This window comes from Artibeus jamaicensis, unplaced genomic scaffold (genome assembly GCF_021234435.1).
Source record: "Artibeus jamaicensis isolate MK-2021 breed Jamaican fruit bat unplaced genomic scaffold, CSHL_Jam_final contig_944, whole genome shotgun sequence".
NCBI lineage: Eukaryota > Metazoa > Chordata > Mammalia > Chiroptera > Phyllostomidae > Artibeus > Artibeus jamaicensis.
Genome location: NW_026522020.1, coordinates 4552285 through 4568831, shown reverse-complemented (window position 1 = coordinate 4568831; position 16547 = coordinate 4552285). Strand labels below are relative to the sequence as shown.

Below are 16547 nucleotides of genomic sequence, written 5' to 3'. Positions count from 1 at the left end.
TTCTTTCCCTGGAGAGCATCCTTTGAACCAGCCGTGGGGAGGCCCTCCCACCGTCCTGCCTGGTGCTGGGGGGCGGGGGGGGGCTCTGGGGGGCGCCCGGCTTTCCCCATGTGCCTCTTTCAGCGTCGTCTCTGCCTCGTGGTGTCTCTTCCAGAAAGGGAAGCGCGGGGCTTTCACGCTGGCCTTCCGGTCGCGGAGGCATCTTCTTCCTCACCGACTCCGAACTTCATCGTCCTCCCTGTCCCTTCGCCTGTGGCACTTGCTTCTCAGTCTGTGGCGTCAGCCCTTCCTCCCTTGCCTGCCCGCCCGACTCCCTCCTTGCTTGGTCTTTCCCTGTGGCCCCGGTGCCGCCGTCCTCGAGTTGCTCCCGGCCGTGGGCCGTCCAGGAGCGTGTGCTCCGGTCTCGACTGCAGTCTGCTCAAGGCCGCATGTCGGCTCCTGTCCGTCGTCACGCGTTCGTTCATGTGGCAGGCGAGGTCTGATCAGACCCGCTGCTCTCCAGGAAGTCATGTGGCCTGGTTCCCCATGGGTCCTGGTCCCCAGGGACAGGTGGGCCGAGATCCAGCACTGTCACCTGCCGTGTGGCCTCGGGAAAGACCCCTCCCCGGTCTCTCATCTGCGTGGTGGGACAGAAGGAGACCCCTATGTGTGCGGGGCAGTGGCTGTGAGGACGCTCGAGGTGGACGGTGTCAGGCCCTCGGCACCTCGCCGGCAGTCGCCCCGTCCGGCCGAGCCCGTGCTCAGCTGGCGTCCGGCCTGTTTCCTTGAGCACAGGAAGCTGTGGGGTGCATTCTGCCTCCTGGGGACCGCCCTCCATGAAGGGGCCGCTGCCTGGATCCCCTGGTCACCTTCCCTACCAGGAGCCCAAGGCTGGCCTTCGGGAGCCTTGTCAGTGGGTCCCCTGGCCCTGGTGTTGCGGGCTCTGGGCTCAGGAGGCGAGACAAGGGGGTTTGCACACCTGGCCGCAAGAGGCCCGGGTGCCGGCAGCTTCTCTGTCCCCACACCTGGTGCCCCCAGGCCTGCTCCGCTTGTGTGGCTCCCCCGCCCCCCGCCATGCCCTTCCATGGTGGTGGGGGGCGTTCCCCCCTGCGCTCTCCGTCCGAGAGACGCCTCCCAGCCTTCCTTTCACCCTGCGGCACCTCGAGCTGCAGTCAGAGCCCACCCGCGTGTCTCCCCCAGAGTTAGTGTGAGCGCCTCCCGCTGCTCTGGCTCAAGTTTCTGCCCCTCCACCCACCCCACCCCCAAAGCCCCAAAGATCAGGTTCTGTCTAGTGCAGCAGTGGGGCCGTCCGCGAGCAGTCTGAGTGACGTCAGTCTGGTGTGCACAGTGCTCCTGTGGCTCCTGGCCGTGGCCTGTTTCAGACGGACAGAGTGTGAACTTGCTGCTGACCAGCGTCCCCTGCACACCCCCACCCCACAATGCAGCCCACCCAGACCTGCCGCACTCAAGTGCTGGGACTGGCCCATCGCCTGGAACCCAGAGCTCCCCACCCATGCGTGTCCCCTCGCAGGGGGCACCTGCTGTCCACAGCCACACCCTCCCCCAAGCCTCCCCGACCCACAGCCTCATCTCAGGGGTCTCCCCCTGCCCACTTCCTGGCTTCAGGGTCTCCCGTGGCTTGTGATGGCCAAGATTTCTGAGCCCAGCTGCCTCCACCCATCCGGGCAGATCCCAGACAACCTGCAGGGTTCCGGCCCCGCCAGCCACTCAGTGGGAGTCTGCATATTCCCCAAAGTCCCCTCTGCTGGGTGGCGGCCAACACTCTTGTCACCTCCTGCAAGGCCGTCAGCCACTCAAGGTCAGGGGCTGAGGCTGCCCAATCCCCTGCCTCCCTAGTTCGTGGCCGGCGGTCCTCCCTGAGAACAAACGAGAAAGCCCGGTGATGCCCACAGGTGGCCGGCAACTACCCACTCGCGTGGCAAAGCAGAGAGAAGGCCCCCCACCCCGGGGGGCCCTGTGATGGCGGCAGTGGCCACGGTGCATCTTCCAGCTGACGACGTGTCTCTCCTCTGGCAGCTTCCTTCAGGGCCATCATGAACGGGTTTGCCAGCTTTGCCCCCGGCCCCGGCAGCCCCACCAAGAAGCCCACGGAGCCCACACCCAGCCAGGCCCCGCTCCCAGAGGACGTAGACATGAGCGGCGGCTCGAGCGGGACCGAGGCCACTGAGAACAGCTCCGTGGGACGGGACTCGCAGGGCAGCGACTGTGACGACAGCGGCAAGGAGCTGAGGATGCTGGTGGGGCCGCCAGACACCCGTGGCAGGTAGGGCCGCCGGCCGCTGAGGTGGGGCCCCGTTTGTCTCCTCGGGGCCTCACTTCTGCCATCATCCGGCGGCTTTGCCATCTTTAAATCGTGAGGATTGGCTTTTTCTCCAGATTTTTGAAAATCTTGTTAACTTAGAATGACTAAAACATCCCAGGGTCGGCCCTTCCTCATCCTGCTGCCACGGCTGGTGTGGCGGGGCCGCCGTCCCACCTGTGGGTGCGGCAGACAGCACGGGCTCGCCCCCTTAGCCTGGGGTCCCTGAAGGTCTTGCATTCCTGTCGGACCTTGACTGCACGTCTCCTGTTGTGGTGGGACCCAGCCTGTCCCCGCGGGTGTGTGGGGGGATGCGGTGCAGGGGTCTCTGAGCTCTGTCTCCGTTTCCCGCCCCTGCAGTCCGGACGCCTTCAGCCTGATGCTGGCGAAGTCCCAGCACCACACTTCCACCAGCGGCTGCAGGTGAGGCCCCGAGACCTGTCCTTGGCGGTCCAGTTTCGGGGGGACATGACTTGTTTACGCTTCTGCTAGAACCTGTTAGCCCCTCAGACACTGGCTGTCTGTCCCCAAGTGCTGCCCAGGGCCCCCCACGCTGCTCTGGGTCTGTGGCCCGTCCAGCCCCACCCCAGCAGGCCTTGTCTGCATCTGAGAGGCGTCCACTGGACATCCTCAGCCTGTTGAGGTGTTTGTGACAGATGTACCCATAGTTTCCCACCCACAGGCATCGTCACAGCTGGAACAACAGCCAGCTCTCGGTCCTGGGCACAGGGCACTTCCTGGAGTCACCCAGACCCTGGAGAGTGTCTGTGGTTCTCTTGGCGCCTTCTGGGCCACACAGGCCGGCCTCCCCCAGCAGGCGCCCGCCCGCCCTTCCTCCCTGGCTCTGCTCCTTCAGCCCGAGGGTCCTTCCTTCCATCTCTTCCTTTCTCTGGGTCGTCCTGGGCTCGCCCACGCTCCAGCACGCCACTGGTATCACGTGATCAGCATCACGTGACCCTTTTCTAGCCGAGACAGACAGGGAAGGCCCAGCTCAGCTGTGGGTCAGCTCGGCCAGGTGTTGGGTCAACCAGCAGGCCTTTCTGGGCGCAGGGCAGACCTCACTTAGGGGAGAAGAGCCAGCTGGAAGGGTGTCTGACTTGTCACTTGGGTTGAAGCAGTGGTTCCCCCCCCCCCCCCCCGGGGCAAGTCTTCTTTGTCGAGACACTTTTTATTGTCACAACCAGTGAGGGTGCTGCTGGCGCCCAGTAGGTGTTAACCTAAAAATAAAAGGCCTGAGTGAGAGGCGGCAGGCATTCCTTTGAGAGTGCAGAGAACAGCAGTTCAGGACGCACGGATGCTGGCAGAAACCCAAACAGTGCCCCGAGCGGGGGGAGGCCAGGGCTGTTTGCGAGACAGGGAAGGGAGCAATCACATCAGCCGAGGGAGGGCGGCTCTCTCTGGCAGGTGCGCCTGGTGGCGCTAATTCGAAACAGTGTCTTCACCTCCAGCCTGCTGGCTGTACCCCCTGCTGTCTTGTGTCCATCTTTGTGAGTGGCGCTCCAGGACAGTGTCTGTCGCCTGTTTGAGCGTTTGGAGGCCCAGCGAGCACTGGCAGTGCCTTGGCCACAGCAGCTCCGTTTCCATTGCTGCCCCCCTGGGCGAGGCCGGGAGTGCTGCAAGGAGCCATGTGGACCGAGGTGTCCTGGGCCTGGGGGAGAAACCGGGCCAGACGCGAGTTTCTGCAGAAAAGGGCCCAGAGGCGGGTGTCTCACCGCCTCTCTGTTTGCCTTTGCAGCAGCGAGCAGTCTGCCAAAGCCGACACGCACAAGGAGCTGATCCGGACGCTCAAGGAGCTGAAGGTCCACCTCCCCGCAGACAAGAAGGCCAAGGGGAAAGCCAGCACGCTGGCGACCTTGAAGTACGCCCTGAGGAGCGTGAAGCAGGTGAAAGGTACGTCTGCCTGGTGGGTCCATTCCAACCTGTAGATGCAACTTCACGCCCAGAGGAGAGCTGGCCTGGGCGGGCCTTGGAGCCCAGCTGATGCAGAGGGAGGGGTTTCGGAGTCCGGAAAGCTGCCCGATTGGGAGCTTCCGTTCACAGGCGCCTGACTCGGAGGGAAAGGACGAGTAGGGAGAGCACCAGCTGATAAATAAACGAAACCCACTTACGAGGTGCCCTTTTGGTGCTCCAGACTGGAGCCGGGGCACGGCAAGGACAGCGCGAGTCCCCCAGGCTCCAGCCAGAGATGGTGGGCCCTGACCGCCTGGCAATGGGAGCAGCTGGGAATGGAACTGAAGCAGCCCCTCCCCACCCCCAGCAGCTGAGGGAGGACCGGCCCACCTGAGAAAGATGGCCTGAGGGCCCCAGGGCGGGGCCACACACGTGTCCTGGGAAGGCAGCGTCTTGGAGCTGCTGCACAGGGGACCTCGGGCTGTCTGTTTCCGTTCTGCGGGGAGCGCCTGAGCCGTCATGGCGGTGGTCTTCAGGCAGGCGGGCACAGCGCCCCTCCCACTGCAGGTGCACCTGGAGACGGGCCTCCAGAGCCCAACCCCCACCCACCAGAGGGCGTCTGCCCTTTGGGTCACAGCACAGGACGTCCTTCCGCGCCCGGGGTGGACGGCCGGGGGCTTCGTCTGAGGACACGGTGCAGAAGCCACCGGCCAAGAGCCTGGGAACAGACACCGCTGTCGCCCAAACACACACCGTTGGGCTCAGGCACTTCCACGTCCACCCGTCCACGCGGAGCCCCTAAGCACCTCCCTTCACTGGGTGCTACCACTGGGCAGGTGCCCGTGTCCTGGGTCTCAGTTCCCCACGGCGCCTCTGTCTCTAGGCTGGGTCCCCTGCGCACCTGTGCTCATGGGTCAGGCCACCGGGAGGCAGAGCCGGGGCTGCCGCAGGCGACCTGCACAGGAGCGGAGATGCAGCCCCGGACCCACGCCCTCACGGGGCACAGCGCTTGGGCCGGAACTCGGCGCGTGTTGTTTGGGATGATGTGCACCTCCTGTTGAAACACTCGGTCACCGAAGGCTTCCTGATTTGTCTCGCCTGCACCGTTCTCCCCGGTGCGGGGAGGGGGTTTCCTCGCCCATGTGTCACGGAACTGTGCCCGGTCTCTCCGTAGCCAACGAGGAGTACTACCAGCTGCTCATGTCCAGCGAGAAGCCTGCGTGCGGCGCGGATGTGCCCTCCTACACCCTGGAGGAGATCCAGAGCGTCACCTCGGAGTTCATCATGAAGAACGGGGTGAGTCTTCTTCTGCCGAGCCCCGCGCCCTGGCCACTGGCTCCCGGGTGGGGGGGGGGGCGGTGTGGAGTCTCAGGAAGTGAGTTCAGACCTTAAGGAAAAGTATGTGAAGTCAGTGGTCCAGAGCAGAGCCCCTTGCCACTCCACCCTGTGCTCCCACATGGGAAGGCAACCCCACCTCGATCACGTGCCTTGCCCTTCGGGGTGAGGGCACACCAGGGGGCGTTTGGTCACTGCTCGGGCTTTGTGGGTGGTGCCCCAGGACTGGAAGTCAGCTTCAGGAGGCTGCAAAGCTCATGCATCCACCGGTTCATGAAGGAGGGGCCCCGGAGGTCTGGGGAGGGGCGCAGGCTGACCGTGCCCCGCAGCCCCAGGTCTCAGTGAGCAGAGCCCGGGGCAGGTAAAGCTGCCTGGTGACTGGGCTTCTGCACTGCCCACCCCCTTTCTCCAGCACCCCCTGTCCCCCGCAGCCCTGAGCTCAAAGGGCCTGGAGCCCCCAGCAGCCCCTGGCACCCCAGGGGAGGAACACGCCAGCCCCGGTGACAGAGGGAGAGGGGAGCATGGCCCTTCCACCTCCAAATCAGCCAGGCTGGCACTGGGGGCTCCATGCCCAAGAGTCCTGAATGGGCATCTCTGGGGGACTGGCACCCCTGGGTTGCTTTTCGCAGTGGAACCCCGATGTTGTTCTTCAAACAGTCCTGCTTGGACCTCGCTGCATGGGAGGGAAGTAGGGTTATTCTGGTCAGAACTGAGGGAGGGGCCCAGGACCCGCCGGACCTTCCATGCCCAGCCGCCCCATCACCCGCCCCATCAGCGCCCCTCCCGTCAGGCCCCGCCCACTCTCACTGGTGTGTGCGTCCTTCCAGGACATGTTCGCTGCGGCTGTGTCCCTGGTCACCGGGAAAGTCCTGTACGTCTCTGACCAGGTGGCCTCCATCTTCCACTGCAAGAGGGACACCTTCCGTGACGCCAAGTTCGTGGAGTTCCTGGCGCCCCATGACGTCAGCGTGTTCCACAGCTCCACCACGCCGTACAGGCTCCCGCCCTGGAGCGTCCGCAGCGGGGCAGGTGCGGCCCGGGCGCAGGCGGGGGGGCACGGGCCGCCTCTCCTCAGCCAGAGACCAGGCCATCACCGCCCTCTGTCCTCAGTGAGAGGCCCAGAGGTGTTTGTTCAGAGTTGATAGGGAGCAAGGTGGTCTTTTCACAAATTTTAGAGAGCGGGGAACATCGCGGAGGCTCCTGAGATGCAGGAGGCCTTTGCAGGTGACCTGGCTTTCAGCAGCAGGTGTGCGGCCTGGTCTGCGGAGTGTGGGTGGGCTGGGGCACGTCTGGGGGCGTCCACAGAGGGGGCTCCCGCCGCTAACCTTGTGTGCCCATGGCCACCTGCAGGGGGACAGTGGGACTGAGTCCAGAGAGCTTGGACAGCGTCCCCGGCACCCGTGCGGGTCTTGCCCGTAGGAGGTGTGGGGGACTAGGTGACCAGACAGGACTCAGCAGAAACCTGGTTCAGGGCCCTGGCAGCCCAGGCCGTCCTCAAAGCCCCTCTAGCTTGCAGTGCCCAGGGTGGCCAGCAGGCGCCCCCCCCAGTGAAGTGTTGCCCGCACTGGGCTCCGACTGCAGAGCTGAGGGCAGACGAGGCCCAGAGGCTCCCAGGGGCCCAGAGGGGTGGACAGGAGACAGACAGGGCTCAGTTGTAAATGCGGCCCAGGGGCCAGCTTCTCTGGGTCACCGCTGCAGCGGGACGGTAGTCCCTGCCGACGGCAACCGTCCTGGGCCCAGAAGTGCAGCAGGCTCTCGGGTGACCGGCAGGCAGAGGACACTGGCTTTCGGCTCCAGGTGGAGACCCGTCCCCGTGCTCCCAAAATGCCGCCCGAGGACCATCTGGCCAGGCCGCTGGAGCGCACAGGGCGTGTCCCGGGGCCTCTGTCCCTGAGGGGTGTGACGAGTTTTTGCCTGAGTAAGAGAGAAAGGCCCGGTGACGTCCTGGAGGTCTGTCCGGCCTGTCATTTCGCACCGTTTCCCCGTCTGGTGACTGAACTACTTTCCCTCATTTCTGCGGCGTAGGGGAGACGACTGAGCGAACGGTCGGCATCCAAACGCCCTTCGTGCCGGAAACCCTTCCCCTCGCCTGTGCTGGGGTCACCCTGTTGCCCCCCGTTCCTGCTGGGCGTGTTGTTAAAGAAGTTAGTGAAAGGATTGATGTAAGCTGTGAAAGTCTGGCCGTTGTTTCTATCAGAACCAAATATCCCCCCAGATAGGTGGGTCGCCATGTTTACGGCTTTATGTGTGAAGGTCCTGCCTGGCGGGCAGCGCATCTCCCAGAGTTGAGTGGTCGGTCAGCGTGTCTGGCGGCATCGGTACCATCCCCAAAGTGGCAGACCCCTGCCTGCCCGCTGGGATGCGACACGCTCGTGAAACGAGACTCCACTTTAGCCAGGGCTGGGAGGGAGCGCCCCAAGGCCCCGAGCTGGGTGGGTCAGCCCTCACCTCGGCTCTGACCGCGGCGGGCGTGGGTGCAGGGGACACGGGGCACCAGCTGCGCTTAGCGGTGTCTTGGGTGCTGACTTGGGGGTTTTCTCTCAGATTCTTTCACTCAGGAACGCGTGGAGGAAAAGTCTTTCTTCTGCCGTATCAGGTAAGCCCAGCTTCCTAAACTGGAAACGGCACGACCATTTCGCCCCAAGGCCTTGGTGGGAGGCGGGGGGGACCCAGGCACCTCCCCACGCCCCTGCTTCTCCGGAGGTGGGAAGGGCCTTGATCCCACCTGCACCTGGTCTTGGGGGCCGGGGGCCACGCAGCAGGTGGATGCCTGCAAAGTGGGTGGAAGCACCTGGTCCAGCTGCTGCGTCTTAAACATGTGGGGCTAAGACGGCATGACCATCCCTGCAGCCCTCCAGCTCGGTCCTCCCCGAGCTCCTCACAGGGCCTGCGGAGGCTGGCTCTGCTGTCCGGCACCTGGAGAAGGGCCAGAGGGCCTCCCCTGGGGAGACGTGCACACCCCGGGGACCCCCAGGGTTGTGCAGGCTTTGCTCCGCGTGTGTGTTTTTTTGAAAAAGCACATTTTCCCGGGAAAGCCCAGAAGCTTCCCCAGCAGGCTTTTGGCCTGAAATGGGGAACCGGCTGAGCACCTCACCGCAGTGTCAGAGGGCCGCCCCCCACACACAGTGGGGCCCGGAGCAGCCGGGACCCCACTGCTGGAGCAACATCCCTCCCCCCGTTAAAATGCAAACGGCTCCAGAGGTGGGCTCCAGGCTTGCTCACTGCCCGGGGCTGGCCACTCAGGTTTGCGTGTCGGGGGAACTCCGAGGGCGGGACAGAGGCCCAGCTCCTCAGTGGGGAGGGACACGGCTGCAGCCCCGGGCAGCTGTCCAGCTCCACCTGGCGGGCATCTGCACCGCCAGTGAAGGGGTTGCTGAGAGGTGACAGCCAGCAGTAAGGGGACGTTCCTCCTGACTCCACCCTCTAATGGTGCCCTTCCCTCCAGCGCTGGGAAGAGCCATGAGAACGAGGTCCGCTACCACCCGTTCCGCATGACGCCGTACCTGGCCCAGGTGCCGGAGCAGCAGGGTGCCGAGAACCAGCTGTGCTGCGTGCTGCTGGCCGAGAGGGTGCACTCGGGCTATGAAGGTGATGGCAGGCGTGGGCTGCCCGGGCTGCTCTGGTCCCCGGTCCCTGCTGTGGGTCAGACCCTTATCTGTGGGAGGTTCCAGCCCAGCTCCCCGGGCCCTGGGCAGAGCCACCTGTCCCTCGACACTTAGCACGCCCACCTGTGTCACCTGGCCTTCCTGGCCACAGTCCCAGGCCTGCATGCTGACACCTCTCACCCATGCTCCCACCGTCACCGTGACCACGGGTCCTTTGCCTTCCCCAGTCACTGCCTTCTGTCCGTGTAGTGGCAGCAGCCCTGACAGGTCCGGCGCCTGAGTCCCTGCCTCTCCTGTGCCCCCCCCCGGGCCTCACCCCTGGGCCCTCCGTGCTGGGGACCCCAGCACCACTGAGAACGCTGCTCCGCCCCCACCCCTGAGTGAGAAAGCGCAAGCCTCCTCCCTGCCCTCCTCGGCCGGAGTGCCTTTACCGGGTCTGCCGGCTCCTGCCCACAGGCAGCCCCAGACCCCCCAGCTCTGCTCCTGCTGTGCCCCATCCCCACCTGTCACCACCCAGTCACCTCAGTGGGGTCTCTCACCAGGTGTCCTTTCCCAGCCCTCCTAGCTCTGCAGGCCACCTCCTGCCCCCAAAAACCCAGATCTGGGTTCTTTGAGGGACTTTGCCATCCTGATCCCATCTTCCTGGTGACCCTCCTGAGTAGCTTGCAACAGGTTTCAAACCAGCCACAGCTCCTGGCCAGGAGCCACAGGTCTCACTGTGGCAGCTCAGCAAAGCCCATGACCTGATGGCAGGCGCCGCCCAGACCACGGGGCCTCGCCCACTGTGCCCTGGCGCTCCCCGCAGCGGGCTGCCGCGCCTCCCACAGGGGTGTTTTCCCAGCGGTAGGAATGTTCTGGGTGTGTACCGTTCTGCCAGCTGCTGGAGGGGACCCTGCGTACAGAGTGTTATCTTCCAAACATCCCAGGAAGGGTCACAGGGTCACTTAGATTTCAGCAGGTTATTCCCCCAAATGATCAGCGTCTCCTTCGTGAAGGTAACAGCTGGAATTTTGAATATTTTGTCCATGAGTTTGGGGGTTGAGCGGAGATCTGGATGTGCGGTTCCCATGGTGCACGCTGCCTTTGCCCACCTTGGGGACGGCAAAGTCCCGGCACGGGGACGTTGGCTGAGAAGTTCGAGTCCAAACGCTGAACTCAGCGTCAGAAAAGAGTCTGTCCAGCTCACCTCGCAGGACCCTAAAAGCCTGGGCGTGGGCCCGGCCGCCGGGTTCCCCGAGCAGCCGACGCACCAGCACGCGGCCCTGTGAACGGGCCCCCTGGCCGCCGGGCCTGGCTGGTCCCCAGAGCAGTGGGTGGCTGCCAAGCCCCCGTCCCCTTTATGTGGCACCGGTCACTCGGAGGCTGCGCAGCCTCTGGTTGTCATTCTGTCACCACTTTACGTACGTGTTTCTCAGAGTCAGACATTTGAGCTGAATTCTGTTCTCTCAGCCCCTAGAATTCCTCCGGAAAAGAGGGTTTTCACGACCACACACACACCCAGCTGTGTGTTCCAGGACGTAGACGAAAGGTAAGCCCTGTGGCACTGTCCCTGCTGCCCGTGCCCTCGCACCACGCGTGTCTCAGGCCCCCAGGCCCCTCCCCAGACACTCGGAGTGTGGCCTCGTCTCAGTGGCCACTTCAGGATGGAGGAAGCTCAGTGAAGGTGGTACTGGGCCTGCGTGTTCCTCGTTGTAGCCTAACAGAAACGCCCACGTGCTCTTAGGCAATGAGATACTTGGAGATCATGCCAAAAGCCTCCTGAGACGTGACCCTGAGAATGGGACACTGGGGGGGGCTCTCGTTTCCAAGTTGGACACGACTGTGCCCCGGTGCAGGTGGGGTCGGCACCCCTGGGATGGCCGCACATGTGTGGGTGCCCCGTGCCCACTGTCCAGACACCTGAGGGTCCGGGCTCACTGGCGCAGGGCCAGGGCCCCTGTGTGCCGCTCCCGGCTCCTCCGGCAGGGATGCGTAGAGACAGAAAGCGCCGTGGGCTGCGGGCTGTGGTCGGGGAGGGGAGTTCTTGGCATACACACGGGAGGCCCCCTGAGCACACTGAGCTCTCTGCAACGGGCCAAGGTCGCCTCCACAGGCGCCGTCCAGGGTCAGGTCCTCCCTACTGCCCACCCCTGAGTGCAGGCCACAGGGTCTCCTGGGAAAGCTCTGCTCTTGGACCGCCAGGGACCAGCAGCCTCCAGCTCCTTGCTGCTTAGGGGCACGTCACCGGCCACCTGTGGCAGGGCTGGGCAGAGGCAGCTTCGGGGCCCAGGTTCCCCCGCCCCACCAGCCCTGCCTGACAAGGGTCCCTGAGGGTGGAGCCTGGGAGCTGCATTTGCAAGGCAACTAGGAAAACTTTTATTCCTCCAAAAGTCGGAGAATTGTCTGCAGCCCAGCCGGGGAGTCTACTCAGCCTCCTGCAGGAAGGAGGGCTGGCAAGCAGTTGTGCAGGATGCTGTGGGCCCACCGCCCACTCGGCCACCCCCAGCAAAGCTGCCGCCGCCTCCTCCCCCTGTCCCCTCCCCTTCCCCCTCCTTCTGTTACCAAGCCCCCACCCCCATCGGCCAGGCCTGGAGCAAGGACAACATCAGGAACACTCTGTACATCCGGCCAAAGGAAAACACAAGGCCTGAGAGAGTTCCGCACCCCGGGGAGTGGGGGTGGGGGCGGAGGCACATTCCGACTCTCACAGGAGAGCGTCCTTCCACGTGAGCAGAAGAGTTTGGAAATCTGTGTGGACTCGAGTTCGGGCCGGGAAGAAGGCTGAGCTGCAGCTCCCGAGAAGGGGCAGGGCGGGGGACGGCAGGGGCAGGAGGGCTCTGCAGAGCTTCCACACGCAGCGTTTCTCGGAAAACAGACTGACAGCTCCCACCAGACCGGTGGGCATAGAGGACGGCCCCCCGGGCTGGAACAGTGACACCAGGGAGGCCCCCGTGGAGGGGCCAGAGCAGGAAAAGAGGCAGACGTGTCTCCAGGCCCCAAACTCGTTAAAGCACCCGCGCCAGGCCATGCCTGGCCAGACTTGGAAACAGAGAGAGAAGGGTCTGCAGAGCAGAGAAGGGAAAGCGCGTGCAAGACGGATTCTCCCAGGAGAGGAGCTGGGACGCGGAGGCGCTCGGCGCTGTCCTCCAGGCCCCGGGGGCGCTGTCCTCCTTCCTGGGGCCGTTGAGCAACAGGCTGCTGCTCTGTTGGCCTGGTCCCCAAGTTCCGATCCCCGGGGAGCCTGCAGCCTGTCCCTCTCCCCATAAACAGACGGGCAGTTCAGGCGTGGTCAGCTGGCCCGCTGGGATGCCGCACTATGGGACATGTCCTCTCGCAGCTGCAGCGGTGGCCCTCTGTGTGCTTGCCTTGCAGGGCAGTCCCCCTCCTGGGCCACCTGCCTCAGGACCTGGTCGAGACCCCAGTGCTCCTGCAGCTGCACCCCAGCGACAGGCCGCTGATGCTCACCATCCACAGGAAGAGTAGGTCCCCTTCACGCTGTCCCCCACCTCCAGGGCTCTGAGAAAAGCGACGTGTGCCCGGATGTGTCCTGGGGTCGGTGCTCTGCAGGGACGGGTCCGACCCACTCGCAGCGTGTGGGCGACGGGCGCCGCCGCCCGCCCCAGTCCCGGCTCCGTCTGTGGCTTCCCTTTGGGTCCACGGCCTGAGCAGCACCTCACTCTCGCTGCTGGTGTCCCTGGCAGGTGGGAGAAGGGGTCCCAGGGCCCACCTCGGCGGGAAGGGAAAGGCCAAGTTGGGGTGGTGGACGACGGGTGTGCCCCAAGCCCAGGCCTCGTAGACCCAGGCGGGGCTTGGAGAAGTCCAGCCGCAGCCGGCAGTGCGTGGGCTCCTGATGTGGAGGACACTGCTGGCAACCGCCCTCTGCCGTGGTCGAAAGCTGGGCGGGAGCCGGAGGGCCGCAGCTCGGGGCAGGTGTTGGCCGCCCTGGTCGGGCACCTCAGCGGGTCTCCTCCCTCCAGCCTGGCTGCTGCCCGCCCCTAACGCTGTCTCCTCTCCCAGTCGTGCAGGCCGGCGGGCAGCCGTTTGACTACTCGCCCCTCCGTTTCCGCGCCCGGAACGGGGAGTACGTCACGCTGGACAGCAGCTGGTCCAGCTTCATAAACCCCTGGAGCCGGAAGATCTCCTTCATCATCGGGCGGCACCGAGTCAGAGTGTGCGTGCTCCCGGGGCCCCGGGCCGTGCTGGTGGGCCACCCCAGGGGGGCCATCCCTGCCCCCGGTTGTGGCACAGCTGGGAGGGGGCAGCCCCACAGGGGTGTGCAGGGAGGCCTGACTGATGGTGAAACCCACACAGGGGCCCTTTGAACGAGGATGTGTTCGCCCCGCCGTGTGCGGAAGAGCAGCTCCCGCAAGCAGGCGTCCAGGAGCTCACAGAGCAGATCCACCGGCTGCTGCTGCAGGTGGGTGCCCTGCTGACCACAGCCCCCGCCGGACAGGCAGTCTGAGCACTGCCCTGGGTCCTGGGGCCCCTCCCCTGCCTGGGTCTCACCTCGCCCTGCCCCACCCTGCACCCTGGGGCCTGTTCTCTCCCCCACAGTGTGGGGGGTGGGGGTGGGGTTTGTGCCAGGTCTGGACAGTTGTCACTCCTGCAGCCAAGTCTGGGCAGCCCCAGCCTTGCCCTTCTGGGGTGTGTGTCCCTGACCTGCAGTCCGGGCTGGCAGCTGCAGGACGCCCTTTCCACTCCCCAGCTCAGCCCACAAGTCCAGGGCTCGGACCCCAAGGCTGAATGGAGTCCCTCTTAGTGGGGTCTCCCCACAAGCTGGGGTCCGGGACCCTGGTGTTGCAGGTGGAGGCTGAGAGGCTGGTGCAGCCTGACCCTGGGCCCCCACGCAGTACCCCCTCGCCCTCGCCCGGCGCCCCTGGGCGGCTCCTGGCCTCCCTGTGCCCCTGGCCACAGGGGTGGGGGGCAACCCCAGCGCCCCAGCCCTGGACCCAGGCCTCCCATCTGCTCCCTGCAGCCTGTGCCCCACTGCGGCTCCAGTGGCTACGGCAGCCTGGGCAGCAACGGCTCCCACGAGCACCTCATGAGCCAGACCTCCTCCAGCGACAGCAACGGCCACGAGGAGGCGTGCCGGCGGAGAGCCGTAGGTCCCTCTCTGTGGTCCCGGCCCCCACCCCACAGACCGGGCCCCTCAGGCTGCTCCTGAACACTGTGCTCGGGGCTGACGCCATCGGCTCTTGAGAGCCGAAGCAGCTAGAACTGTGGTGGAAGTTTTGGGTGAAAATCTCTGAAAGCAGGCAGAGGGGGCAGAGGGCAGCTCCCTGCAGGAGGGGGAGCACGTTCTGCTCCCTGCATGTTAGAGCTGGAGCATGGGTCCCACTCCTTCCTCCGAGTCTCCCCAGAGCCTCCCCCCGGCGGGGGTGGCAGCGGGGCCTCAGGGTCTCTGAAGGAAAGTGATGTGTTCATTTTGGTTTTCTTCAAGGCAATTCCCAAAAATGGTCATAAGGTCAAGTCCAAAAGTCATTATTCTGATGAATTTGGAGAACAGAAGGAGAAATCTCCTACAGGTAAAAGAACTACTTGTTCCCTTTAGTGAAACTGTTGTCTGGCAAGGCCTTCCTGGCTGTCACCTCCACCGTGGTCAGTGAGGAGTGCACCTTCTAACCGTGTGGGGAAGGCCCCATCCCTCGGGCAGCAGGGCCCTGCCCCTTCCCCACGAGGCTGTGCTCCTGTGCGGACCCCGGCGCCCTGCAGCGTGGCCCGGGGCCCTGTGCCCACACGTGCACAAGAGCGCCCCAGGCAGCCGCCCCGGGGGCTCTCACTTGCCCTCTGTGATCGGGCCGCCCTCCTCCCAGAAGCTTCCCGAGAGAACCTAGGGCCAGAGCTCACCTCTGACCAGGGTCCTTGGTCTTTAGGACACAGGCATGTGCTTCTGTCCCTGTGCTGGTGGGCCTTGGGGACACTAATAAGTGAGGCCCCCAGGGGAGCAGCATGCAGGGCGCGTGCTGAGGGCAAGGACGGTAGTGCCCTTCAGGCCACTGTACCTCTCCTCACGCCTGGGGCCAGGCTGTGCTGGGCCTGGTGGACCTCTGAGAGCCAGGGGACACCGACTGACCATACAGCCCCCAAAGTTCCAGGAGCACAAGCAAGACCTGGCCTTTCCCACCGCCCAGTCCCTGACCCTGGGGCCAGCCCAGACCAAGTGCCACTGAGCCCAGGCCCCATGACTGCAGCCTCAGGCCCCTCCTCAGACAGCCCAGTGGCTCCTGCCCCCCCCCCCCAAGCCTGGGCTTTGGCGTCTGCCACGCCCGGTCTGGACCCCAGCCTCACCTTTAGGTAGAAATATTCGAAGGGTTTTCTTTGGGGACAACAAGTATTGACAGAAGCAATGTTGCCGTTCTTCTAGGTGCACAGAGTGGGTCCCCCGCTCAGGCGACAGCCTTCCGGGACTTGGAGAAGGACAGCCCGGGCGCCAGCCCACCCACAGCTGCCTTTGCAGAAGAGCTGGCCTGCAAGGGCCAGCCAACGGGCTCCTACCAGCAGATTAGCTGCCTGGACAGTGTCATCAGGTACGGGTGCCTGCCACCTCCCCCTCAGAGGCCACCGTCCTCCAGTCTCAGCCAGCTGTGGGGTGAAGCTGTCTGTGACCTCCCCCCTCCACCTGCAGGTACCTGGAGAGCTGCAATGAGGCCACCACCCTGAAGAGGAAGTGCGAGTCCCCAGGGAGCATGGCCACACAGGAGGCCAGCGACAAGCGGAAGGCCAGAGGCAGCCCCGGGCCACCTCCTGCCGGTACGGGTTTTGGGGGTTGGCCATGGCGTGGCTTGTGTAGACCCCACAATGACAGCCAGCATCACAGGAGGCTTCGAGACCCCTTCGTCCCTCCCACTGCCTCACCAGCGGCAGGGACACAGTGGTGGGTGCAGGCTCTTTGGGAAATGACCAAAGTGCTGAGACGACAGCAAATTTTCTGCCAATGAGAGGTGCCCGTGGCTCTGGACTCCGAAACGGGAGCCCTGGGGGCTGCCCGAGGCCTGGAGCCCCGAGGGCGGTTCCGGCAGGCCACTTCCTCTGTCTGAGGGTTAGCTCAGGCTGACTACCTCTCAGGCGGCTCAAATGGTGTGCGTGTCCCTGGCGGTCATCGCTGTGGTCAGAAATCGGGCCCCACTGTGACAAGAATGGGTGGCTGGACAGTCACGCTGTGACGGGCAGTCTGTGCCCACCCACAGGGAGGGCGAGCTGGCTTCTGGCCTCCTGAGTGGCCCCTGCCCACGCGCCTTCCAGGCCCTGAGCTGGGCCCCCTGTAGCCCAGCCGGGCCCAGCCACCTGCCCCCCAGAGGACCCGGGGTGTGAGAGCTGAGGTGCTCCCATTGAGGGATGTCCTCGTGGCCACCTTCCCCGGTGCATTAGCACTCGGGGACTACTCGCCTCGCTCCACGGTGTGCACAGACCATCGCGTCTCCCAGGTCCTGGGCCTGGCA

The 16547-nt window shown here is 64.8% G+C and overlaps 1 protein-coding gene across 4 annotated transcripts in view; it reads left to right on the top strand.

Moving 5' to 3' along the window:
• Nucleotides 1-16547, top strand: part of PER2 (period circadian regulator 2) — a 32761-nt gene that overhangs the window by 6331 nt on the left and 9883 nt on the right. For all 4 annotated transcript variants that reach the window (XM_053655243.1, XM_053655241.1, XM_053655242.1 and 1 more), the window contains exons 2-16: nt 2017-2263; nt 2660-2722; nt 4035-4189; nt 5364-5485; nt 6352-6553; nt 8069-8120; nt 8970-9112; nt 10579-10657; nt 12481-12587; nt 13126-13279; nt 13420-13525; nt 14084-14209; nt 14549-14633; nt 15473-15635; nt 15734-15858. In XM_053655243.1, coding sequence (XP_053511218.1) covers nt 2034-2263; nt 2660-2722; nt 4035-4189; nt 5364-5485; nt 6352-6553; nt 8069-8120; nt 8970-9112; nt 10579-10657; nt 12481-12587; nt 13126-13279; nt 13420-13525; nt 14084-14209; nt 14549-14633; nt 15473-15635; nt 15734-15858 — 1912 coding nt within the window. In that variant the 5' untranslated portion in view covers nt 2017-2033. The remainder of the gene's footprint in view (nt 1-2016; nt 2264-2659; nt 2723-4034; nt 4190-5363; nt 5486-6351; nt 6554-8068; nt 8121-8969; nt 9113-10578; nt 10658-12480; nt 12588-13125; nt 13280-13419; nt 13526-14083; nt 14210-14548; nt 14634-15472; nt 15636-15733; nt 15859-16547) is intronic.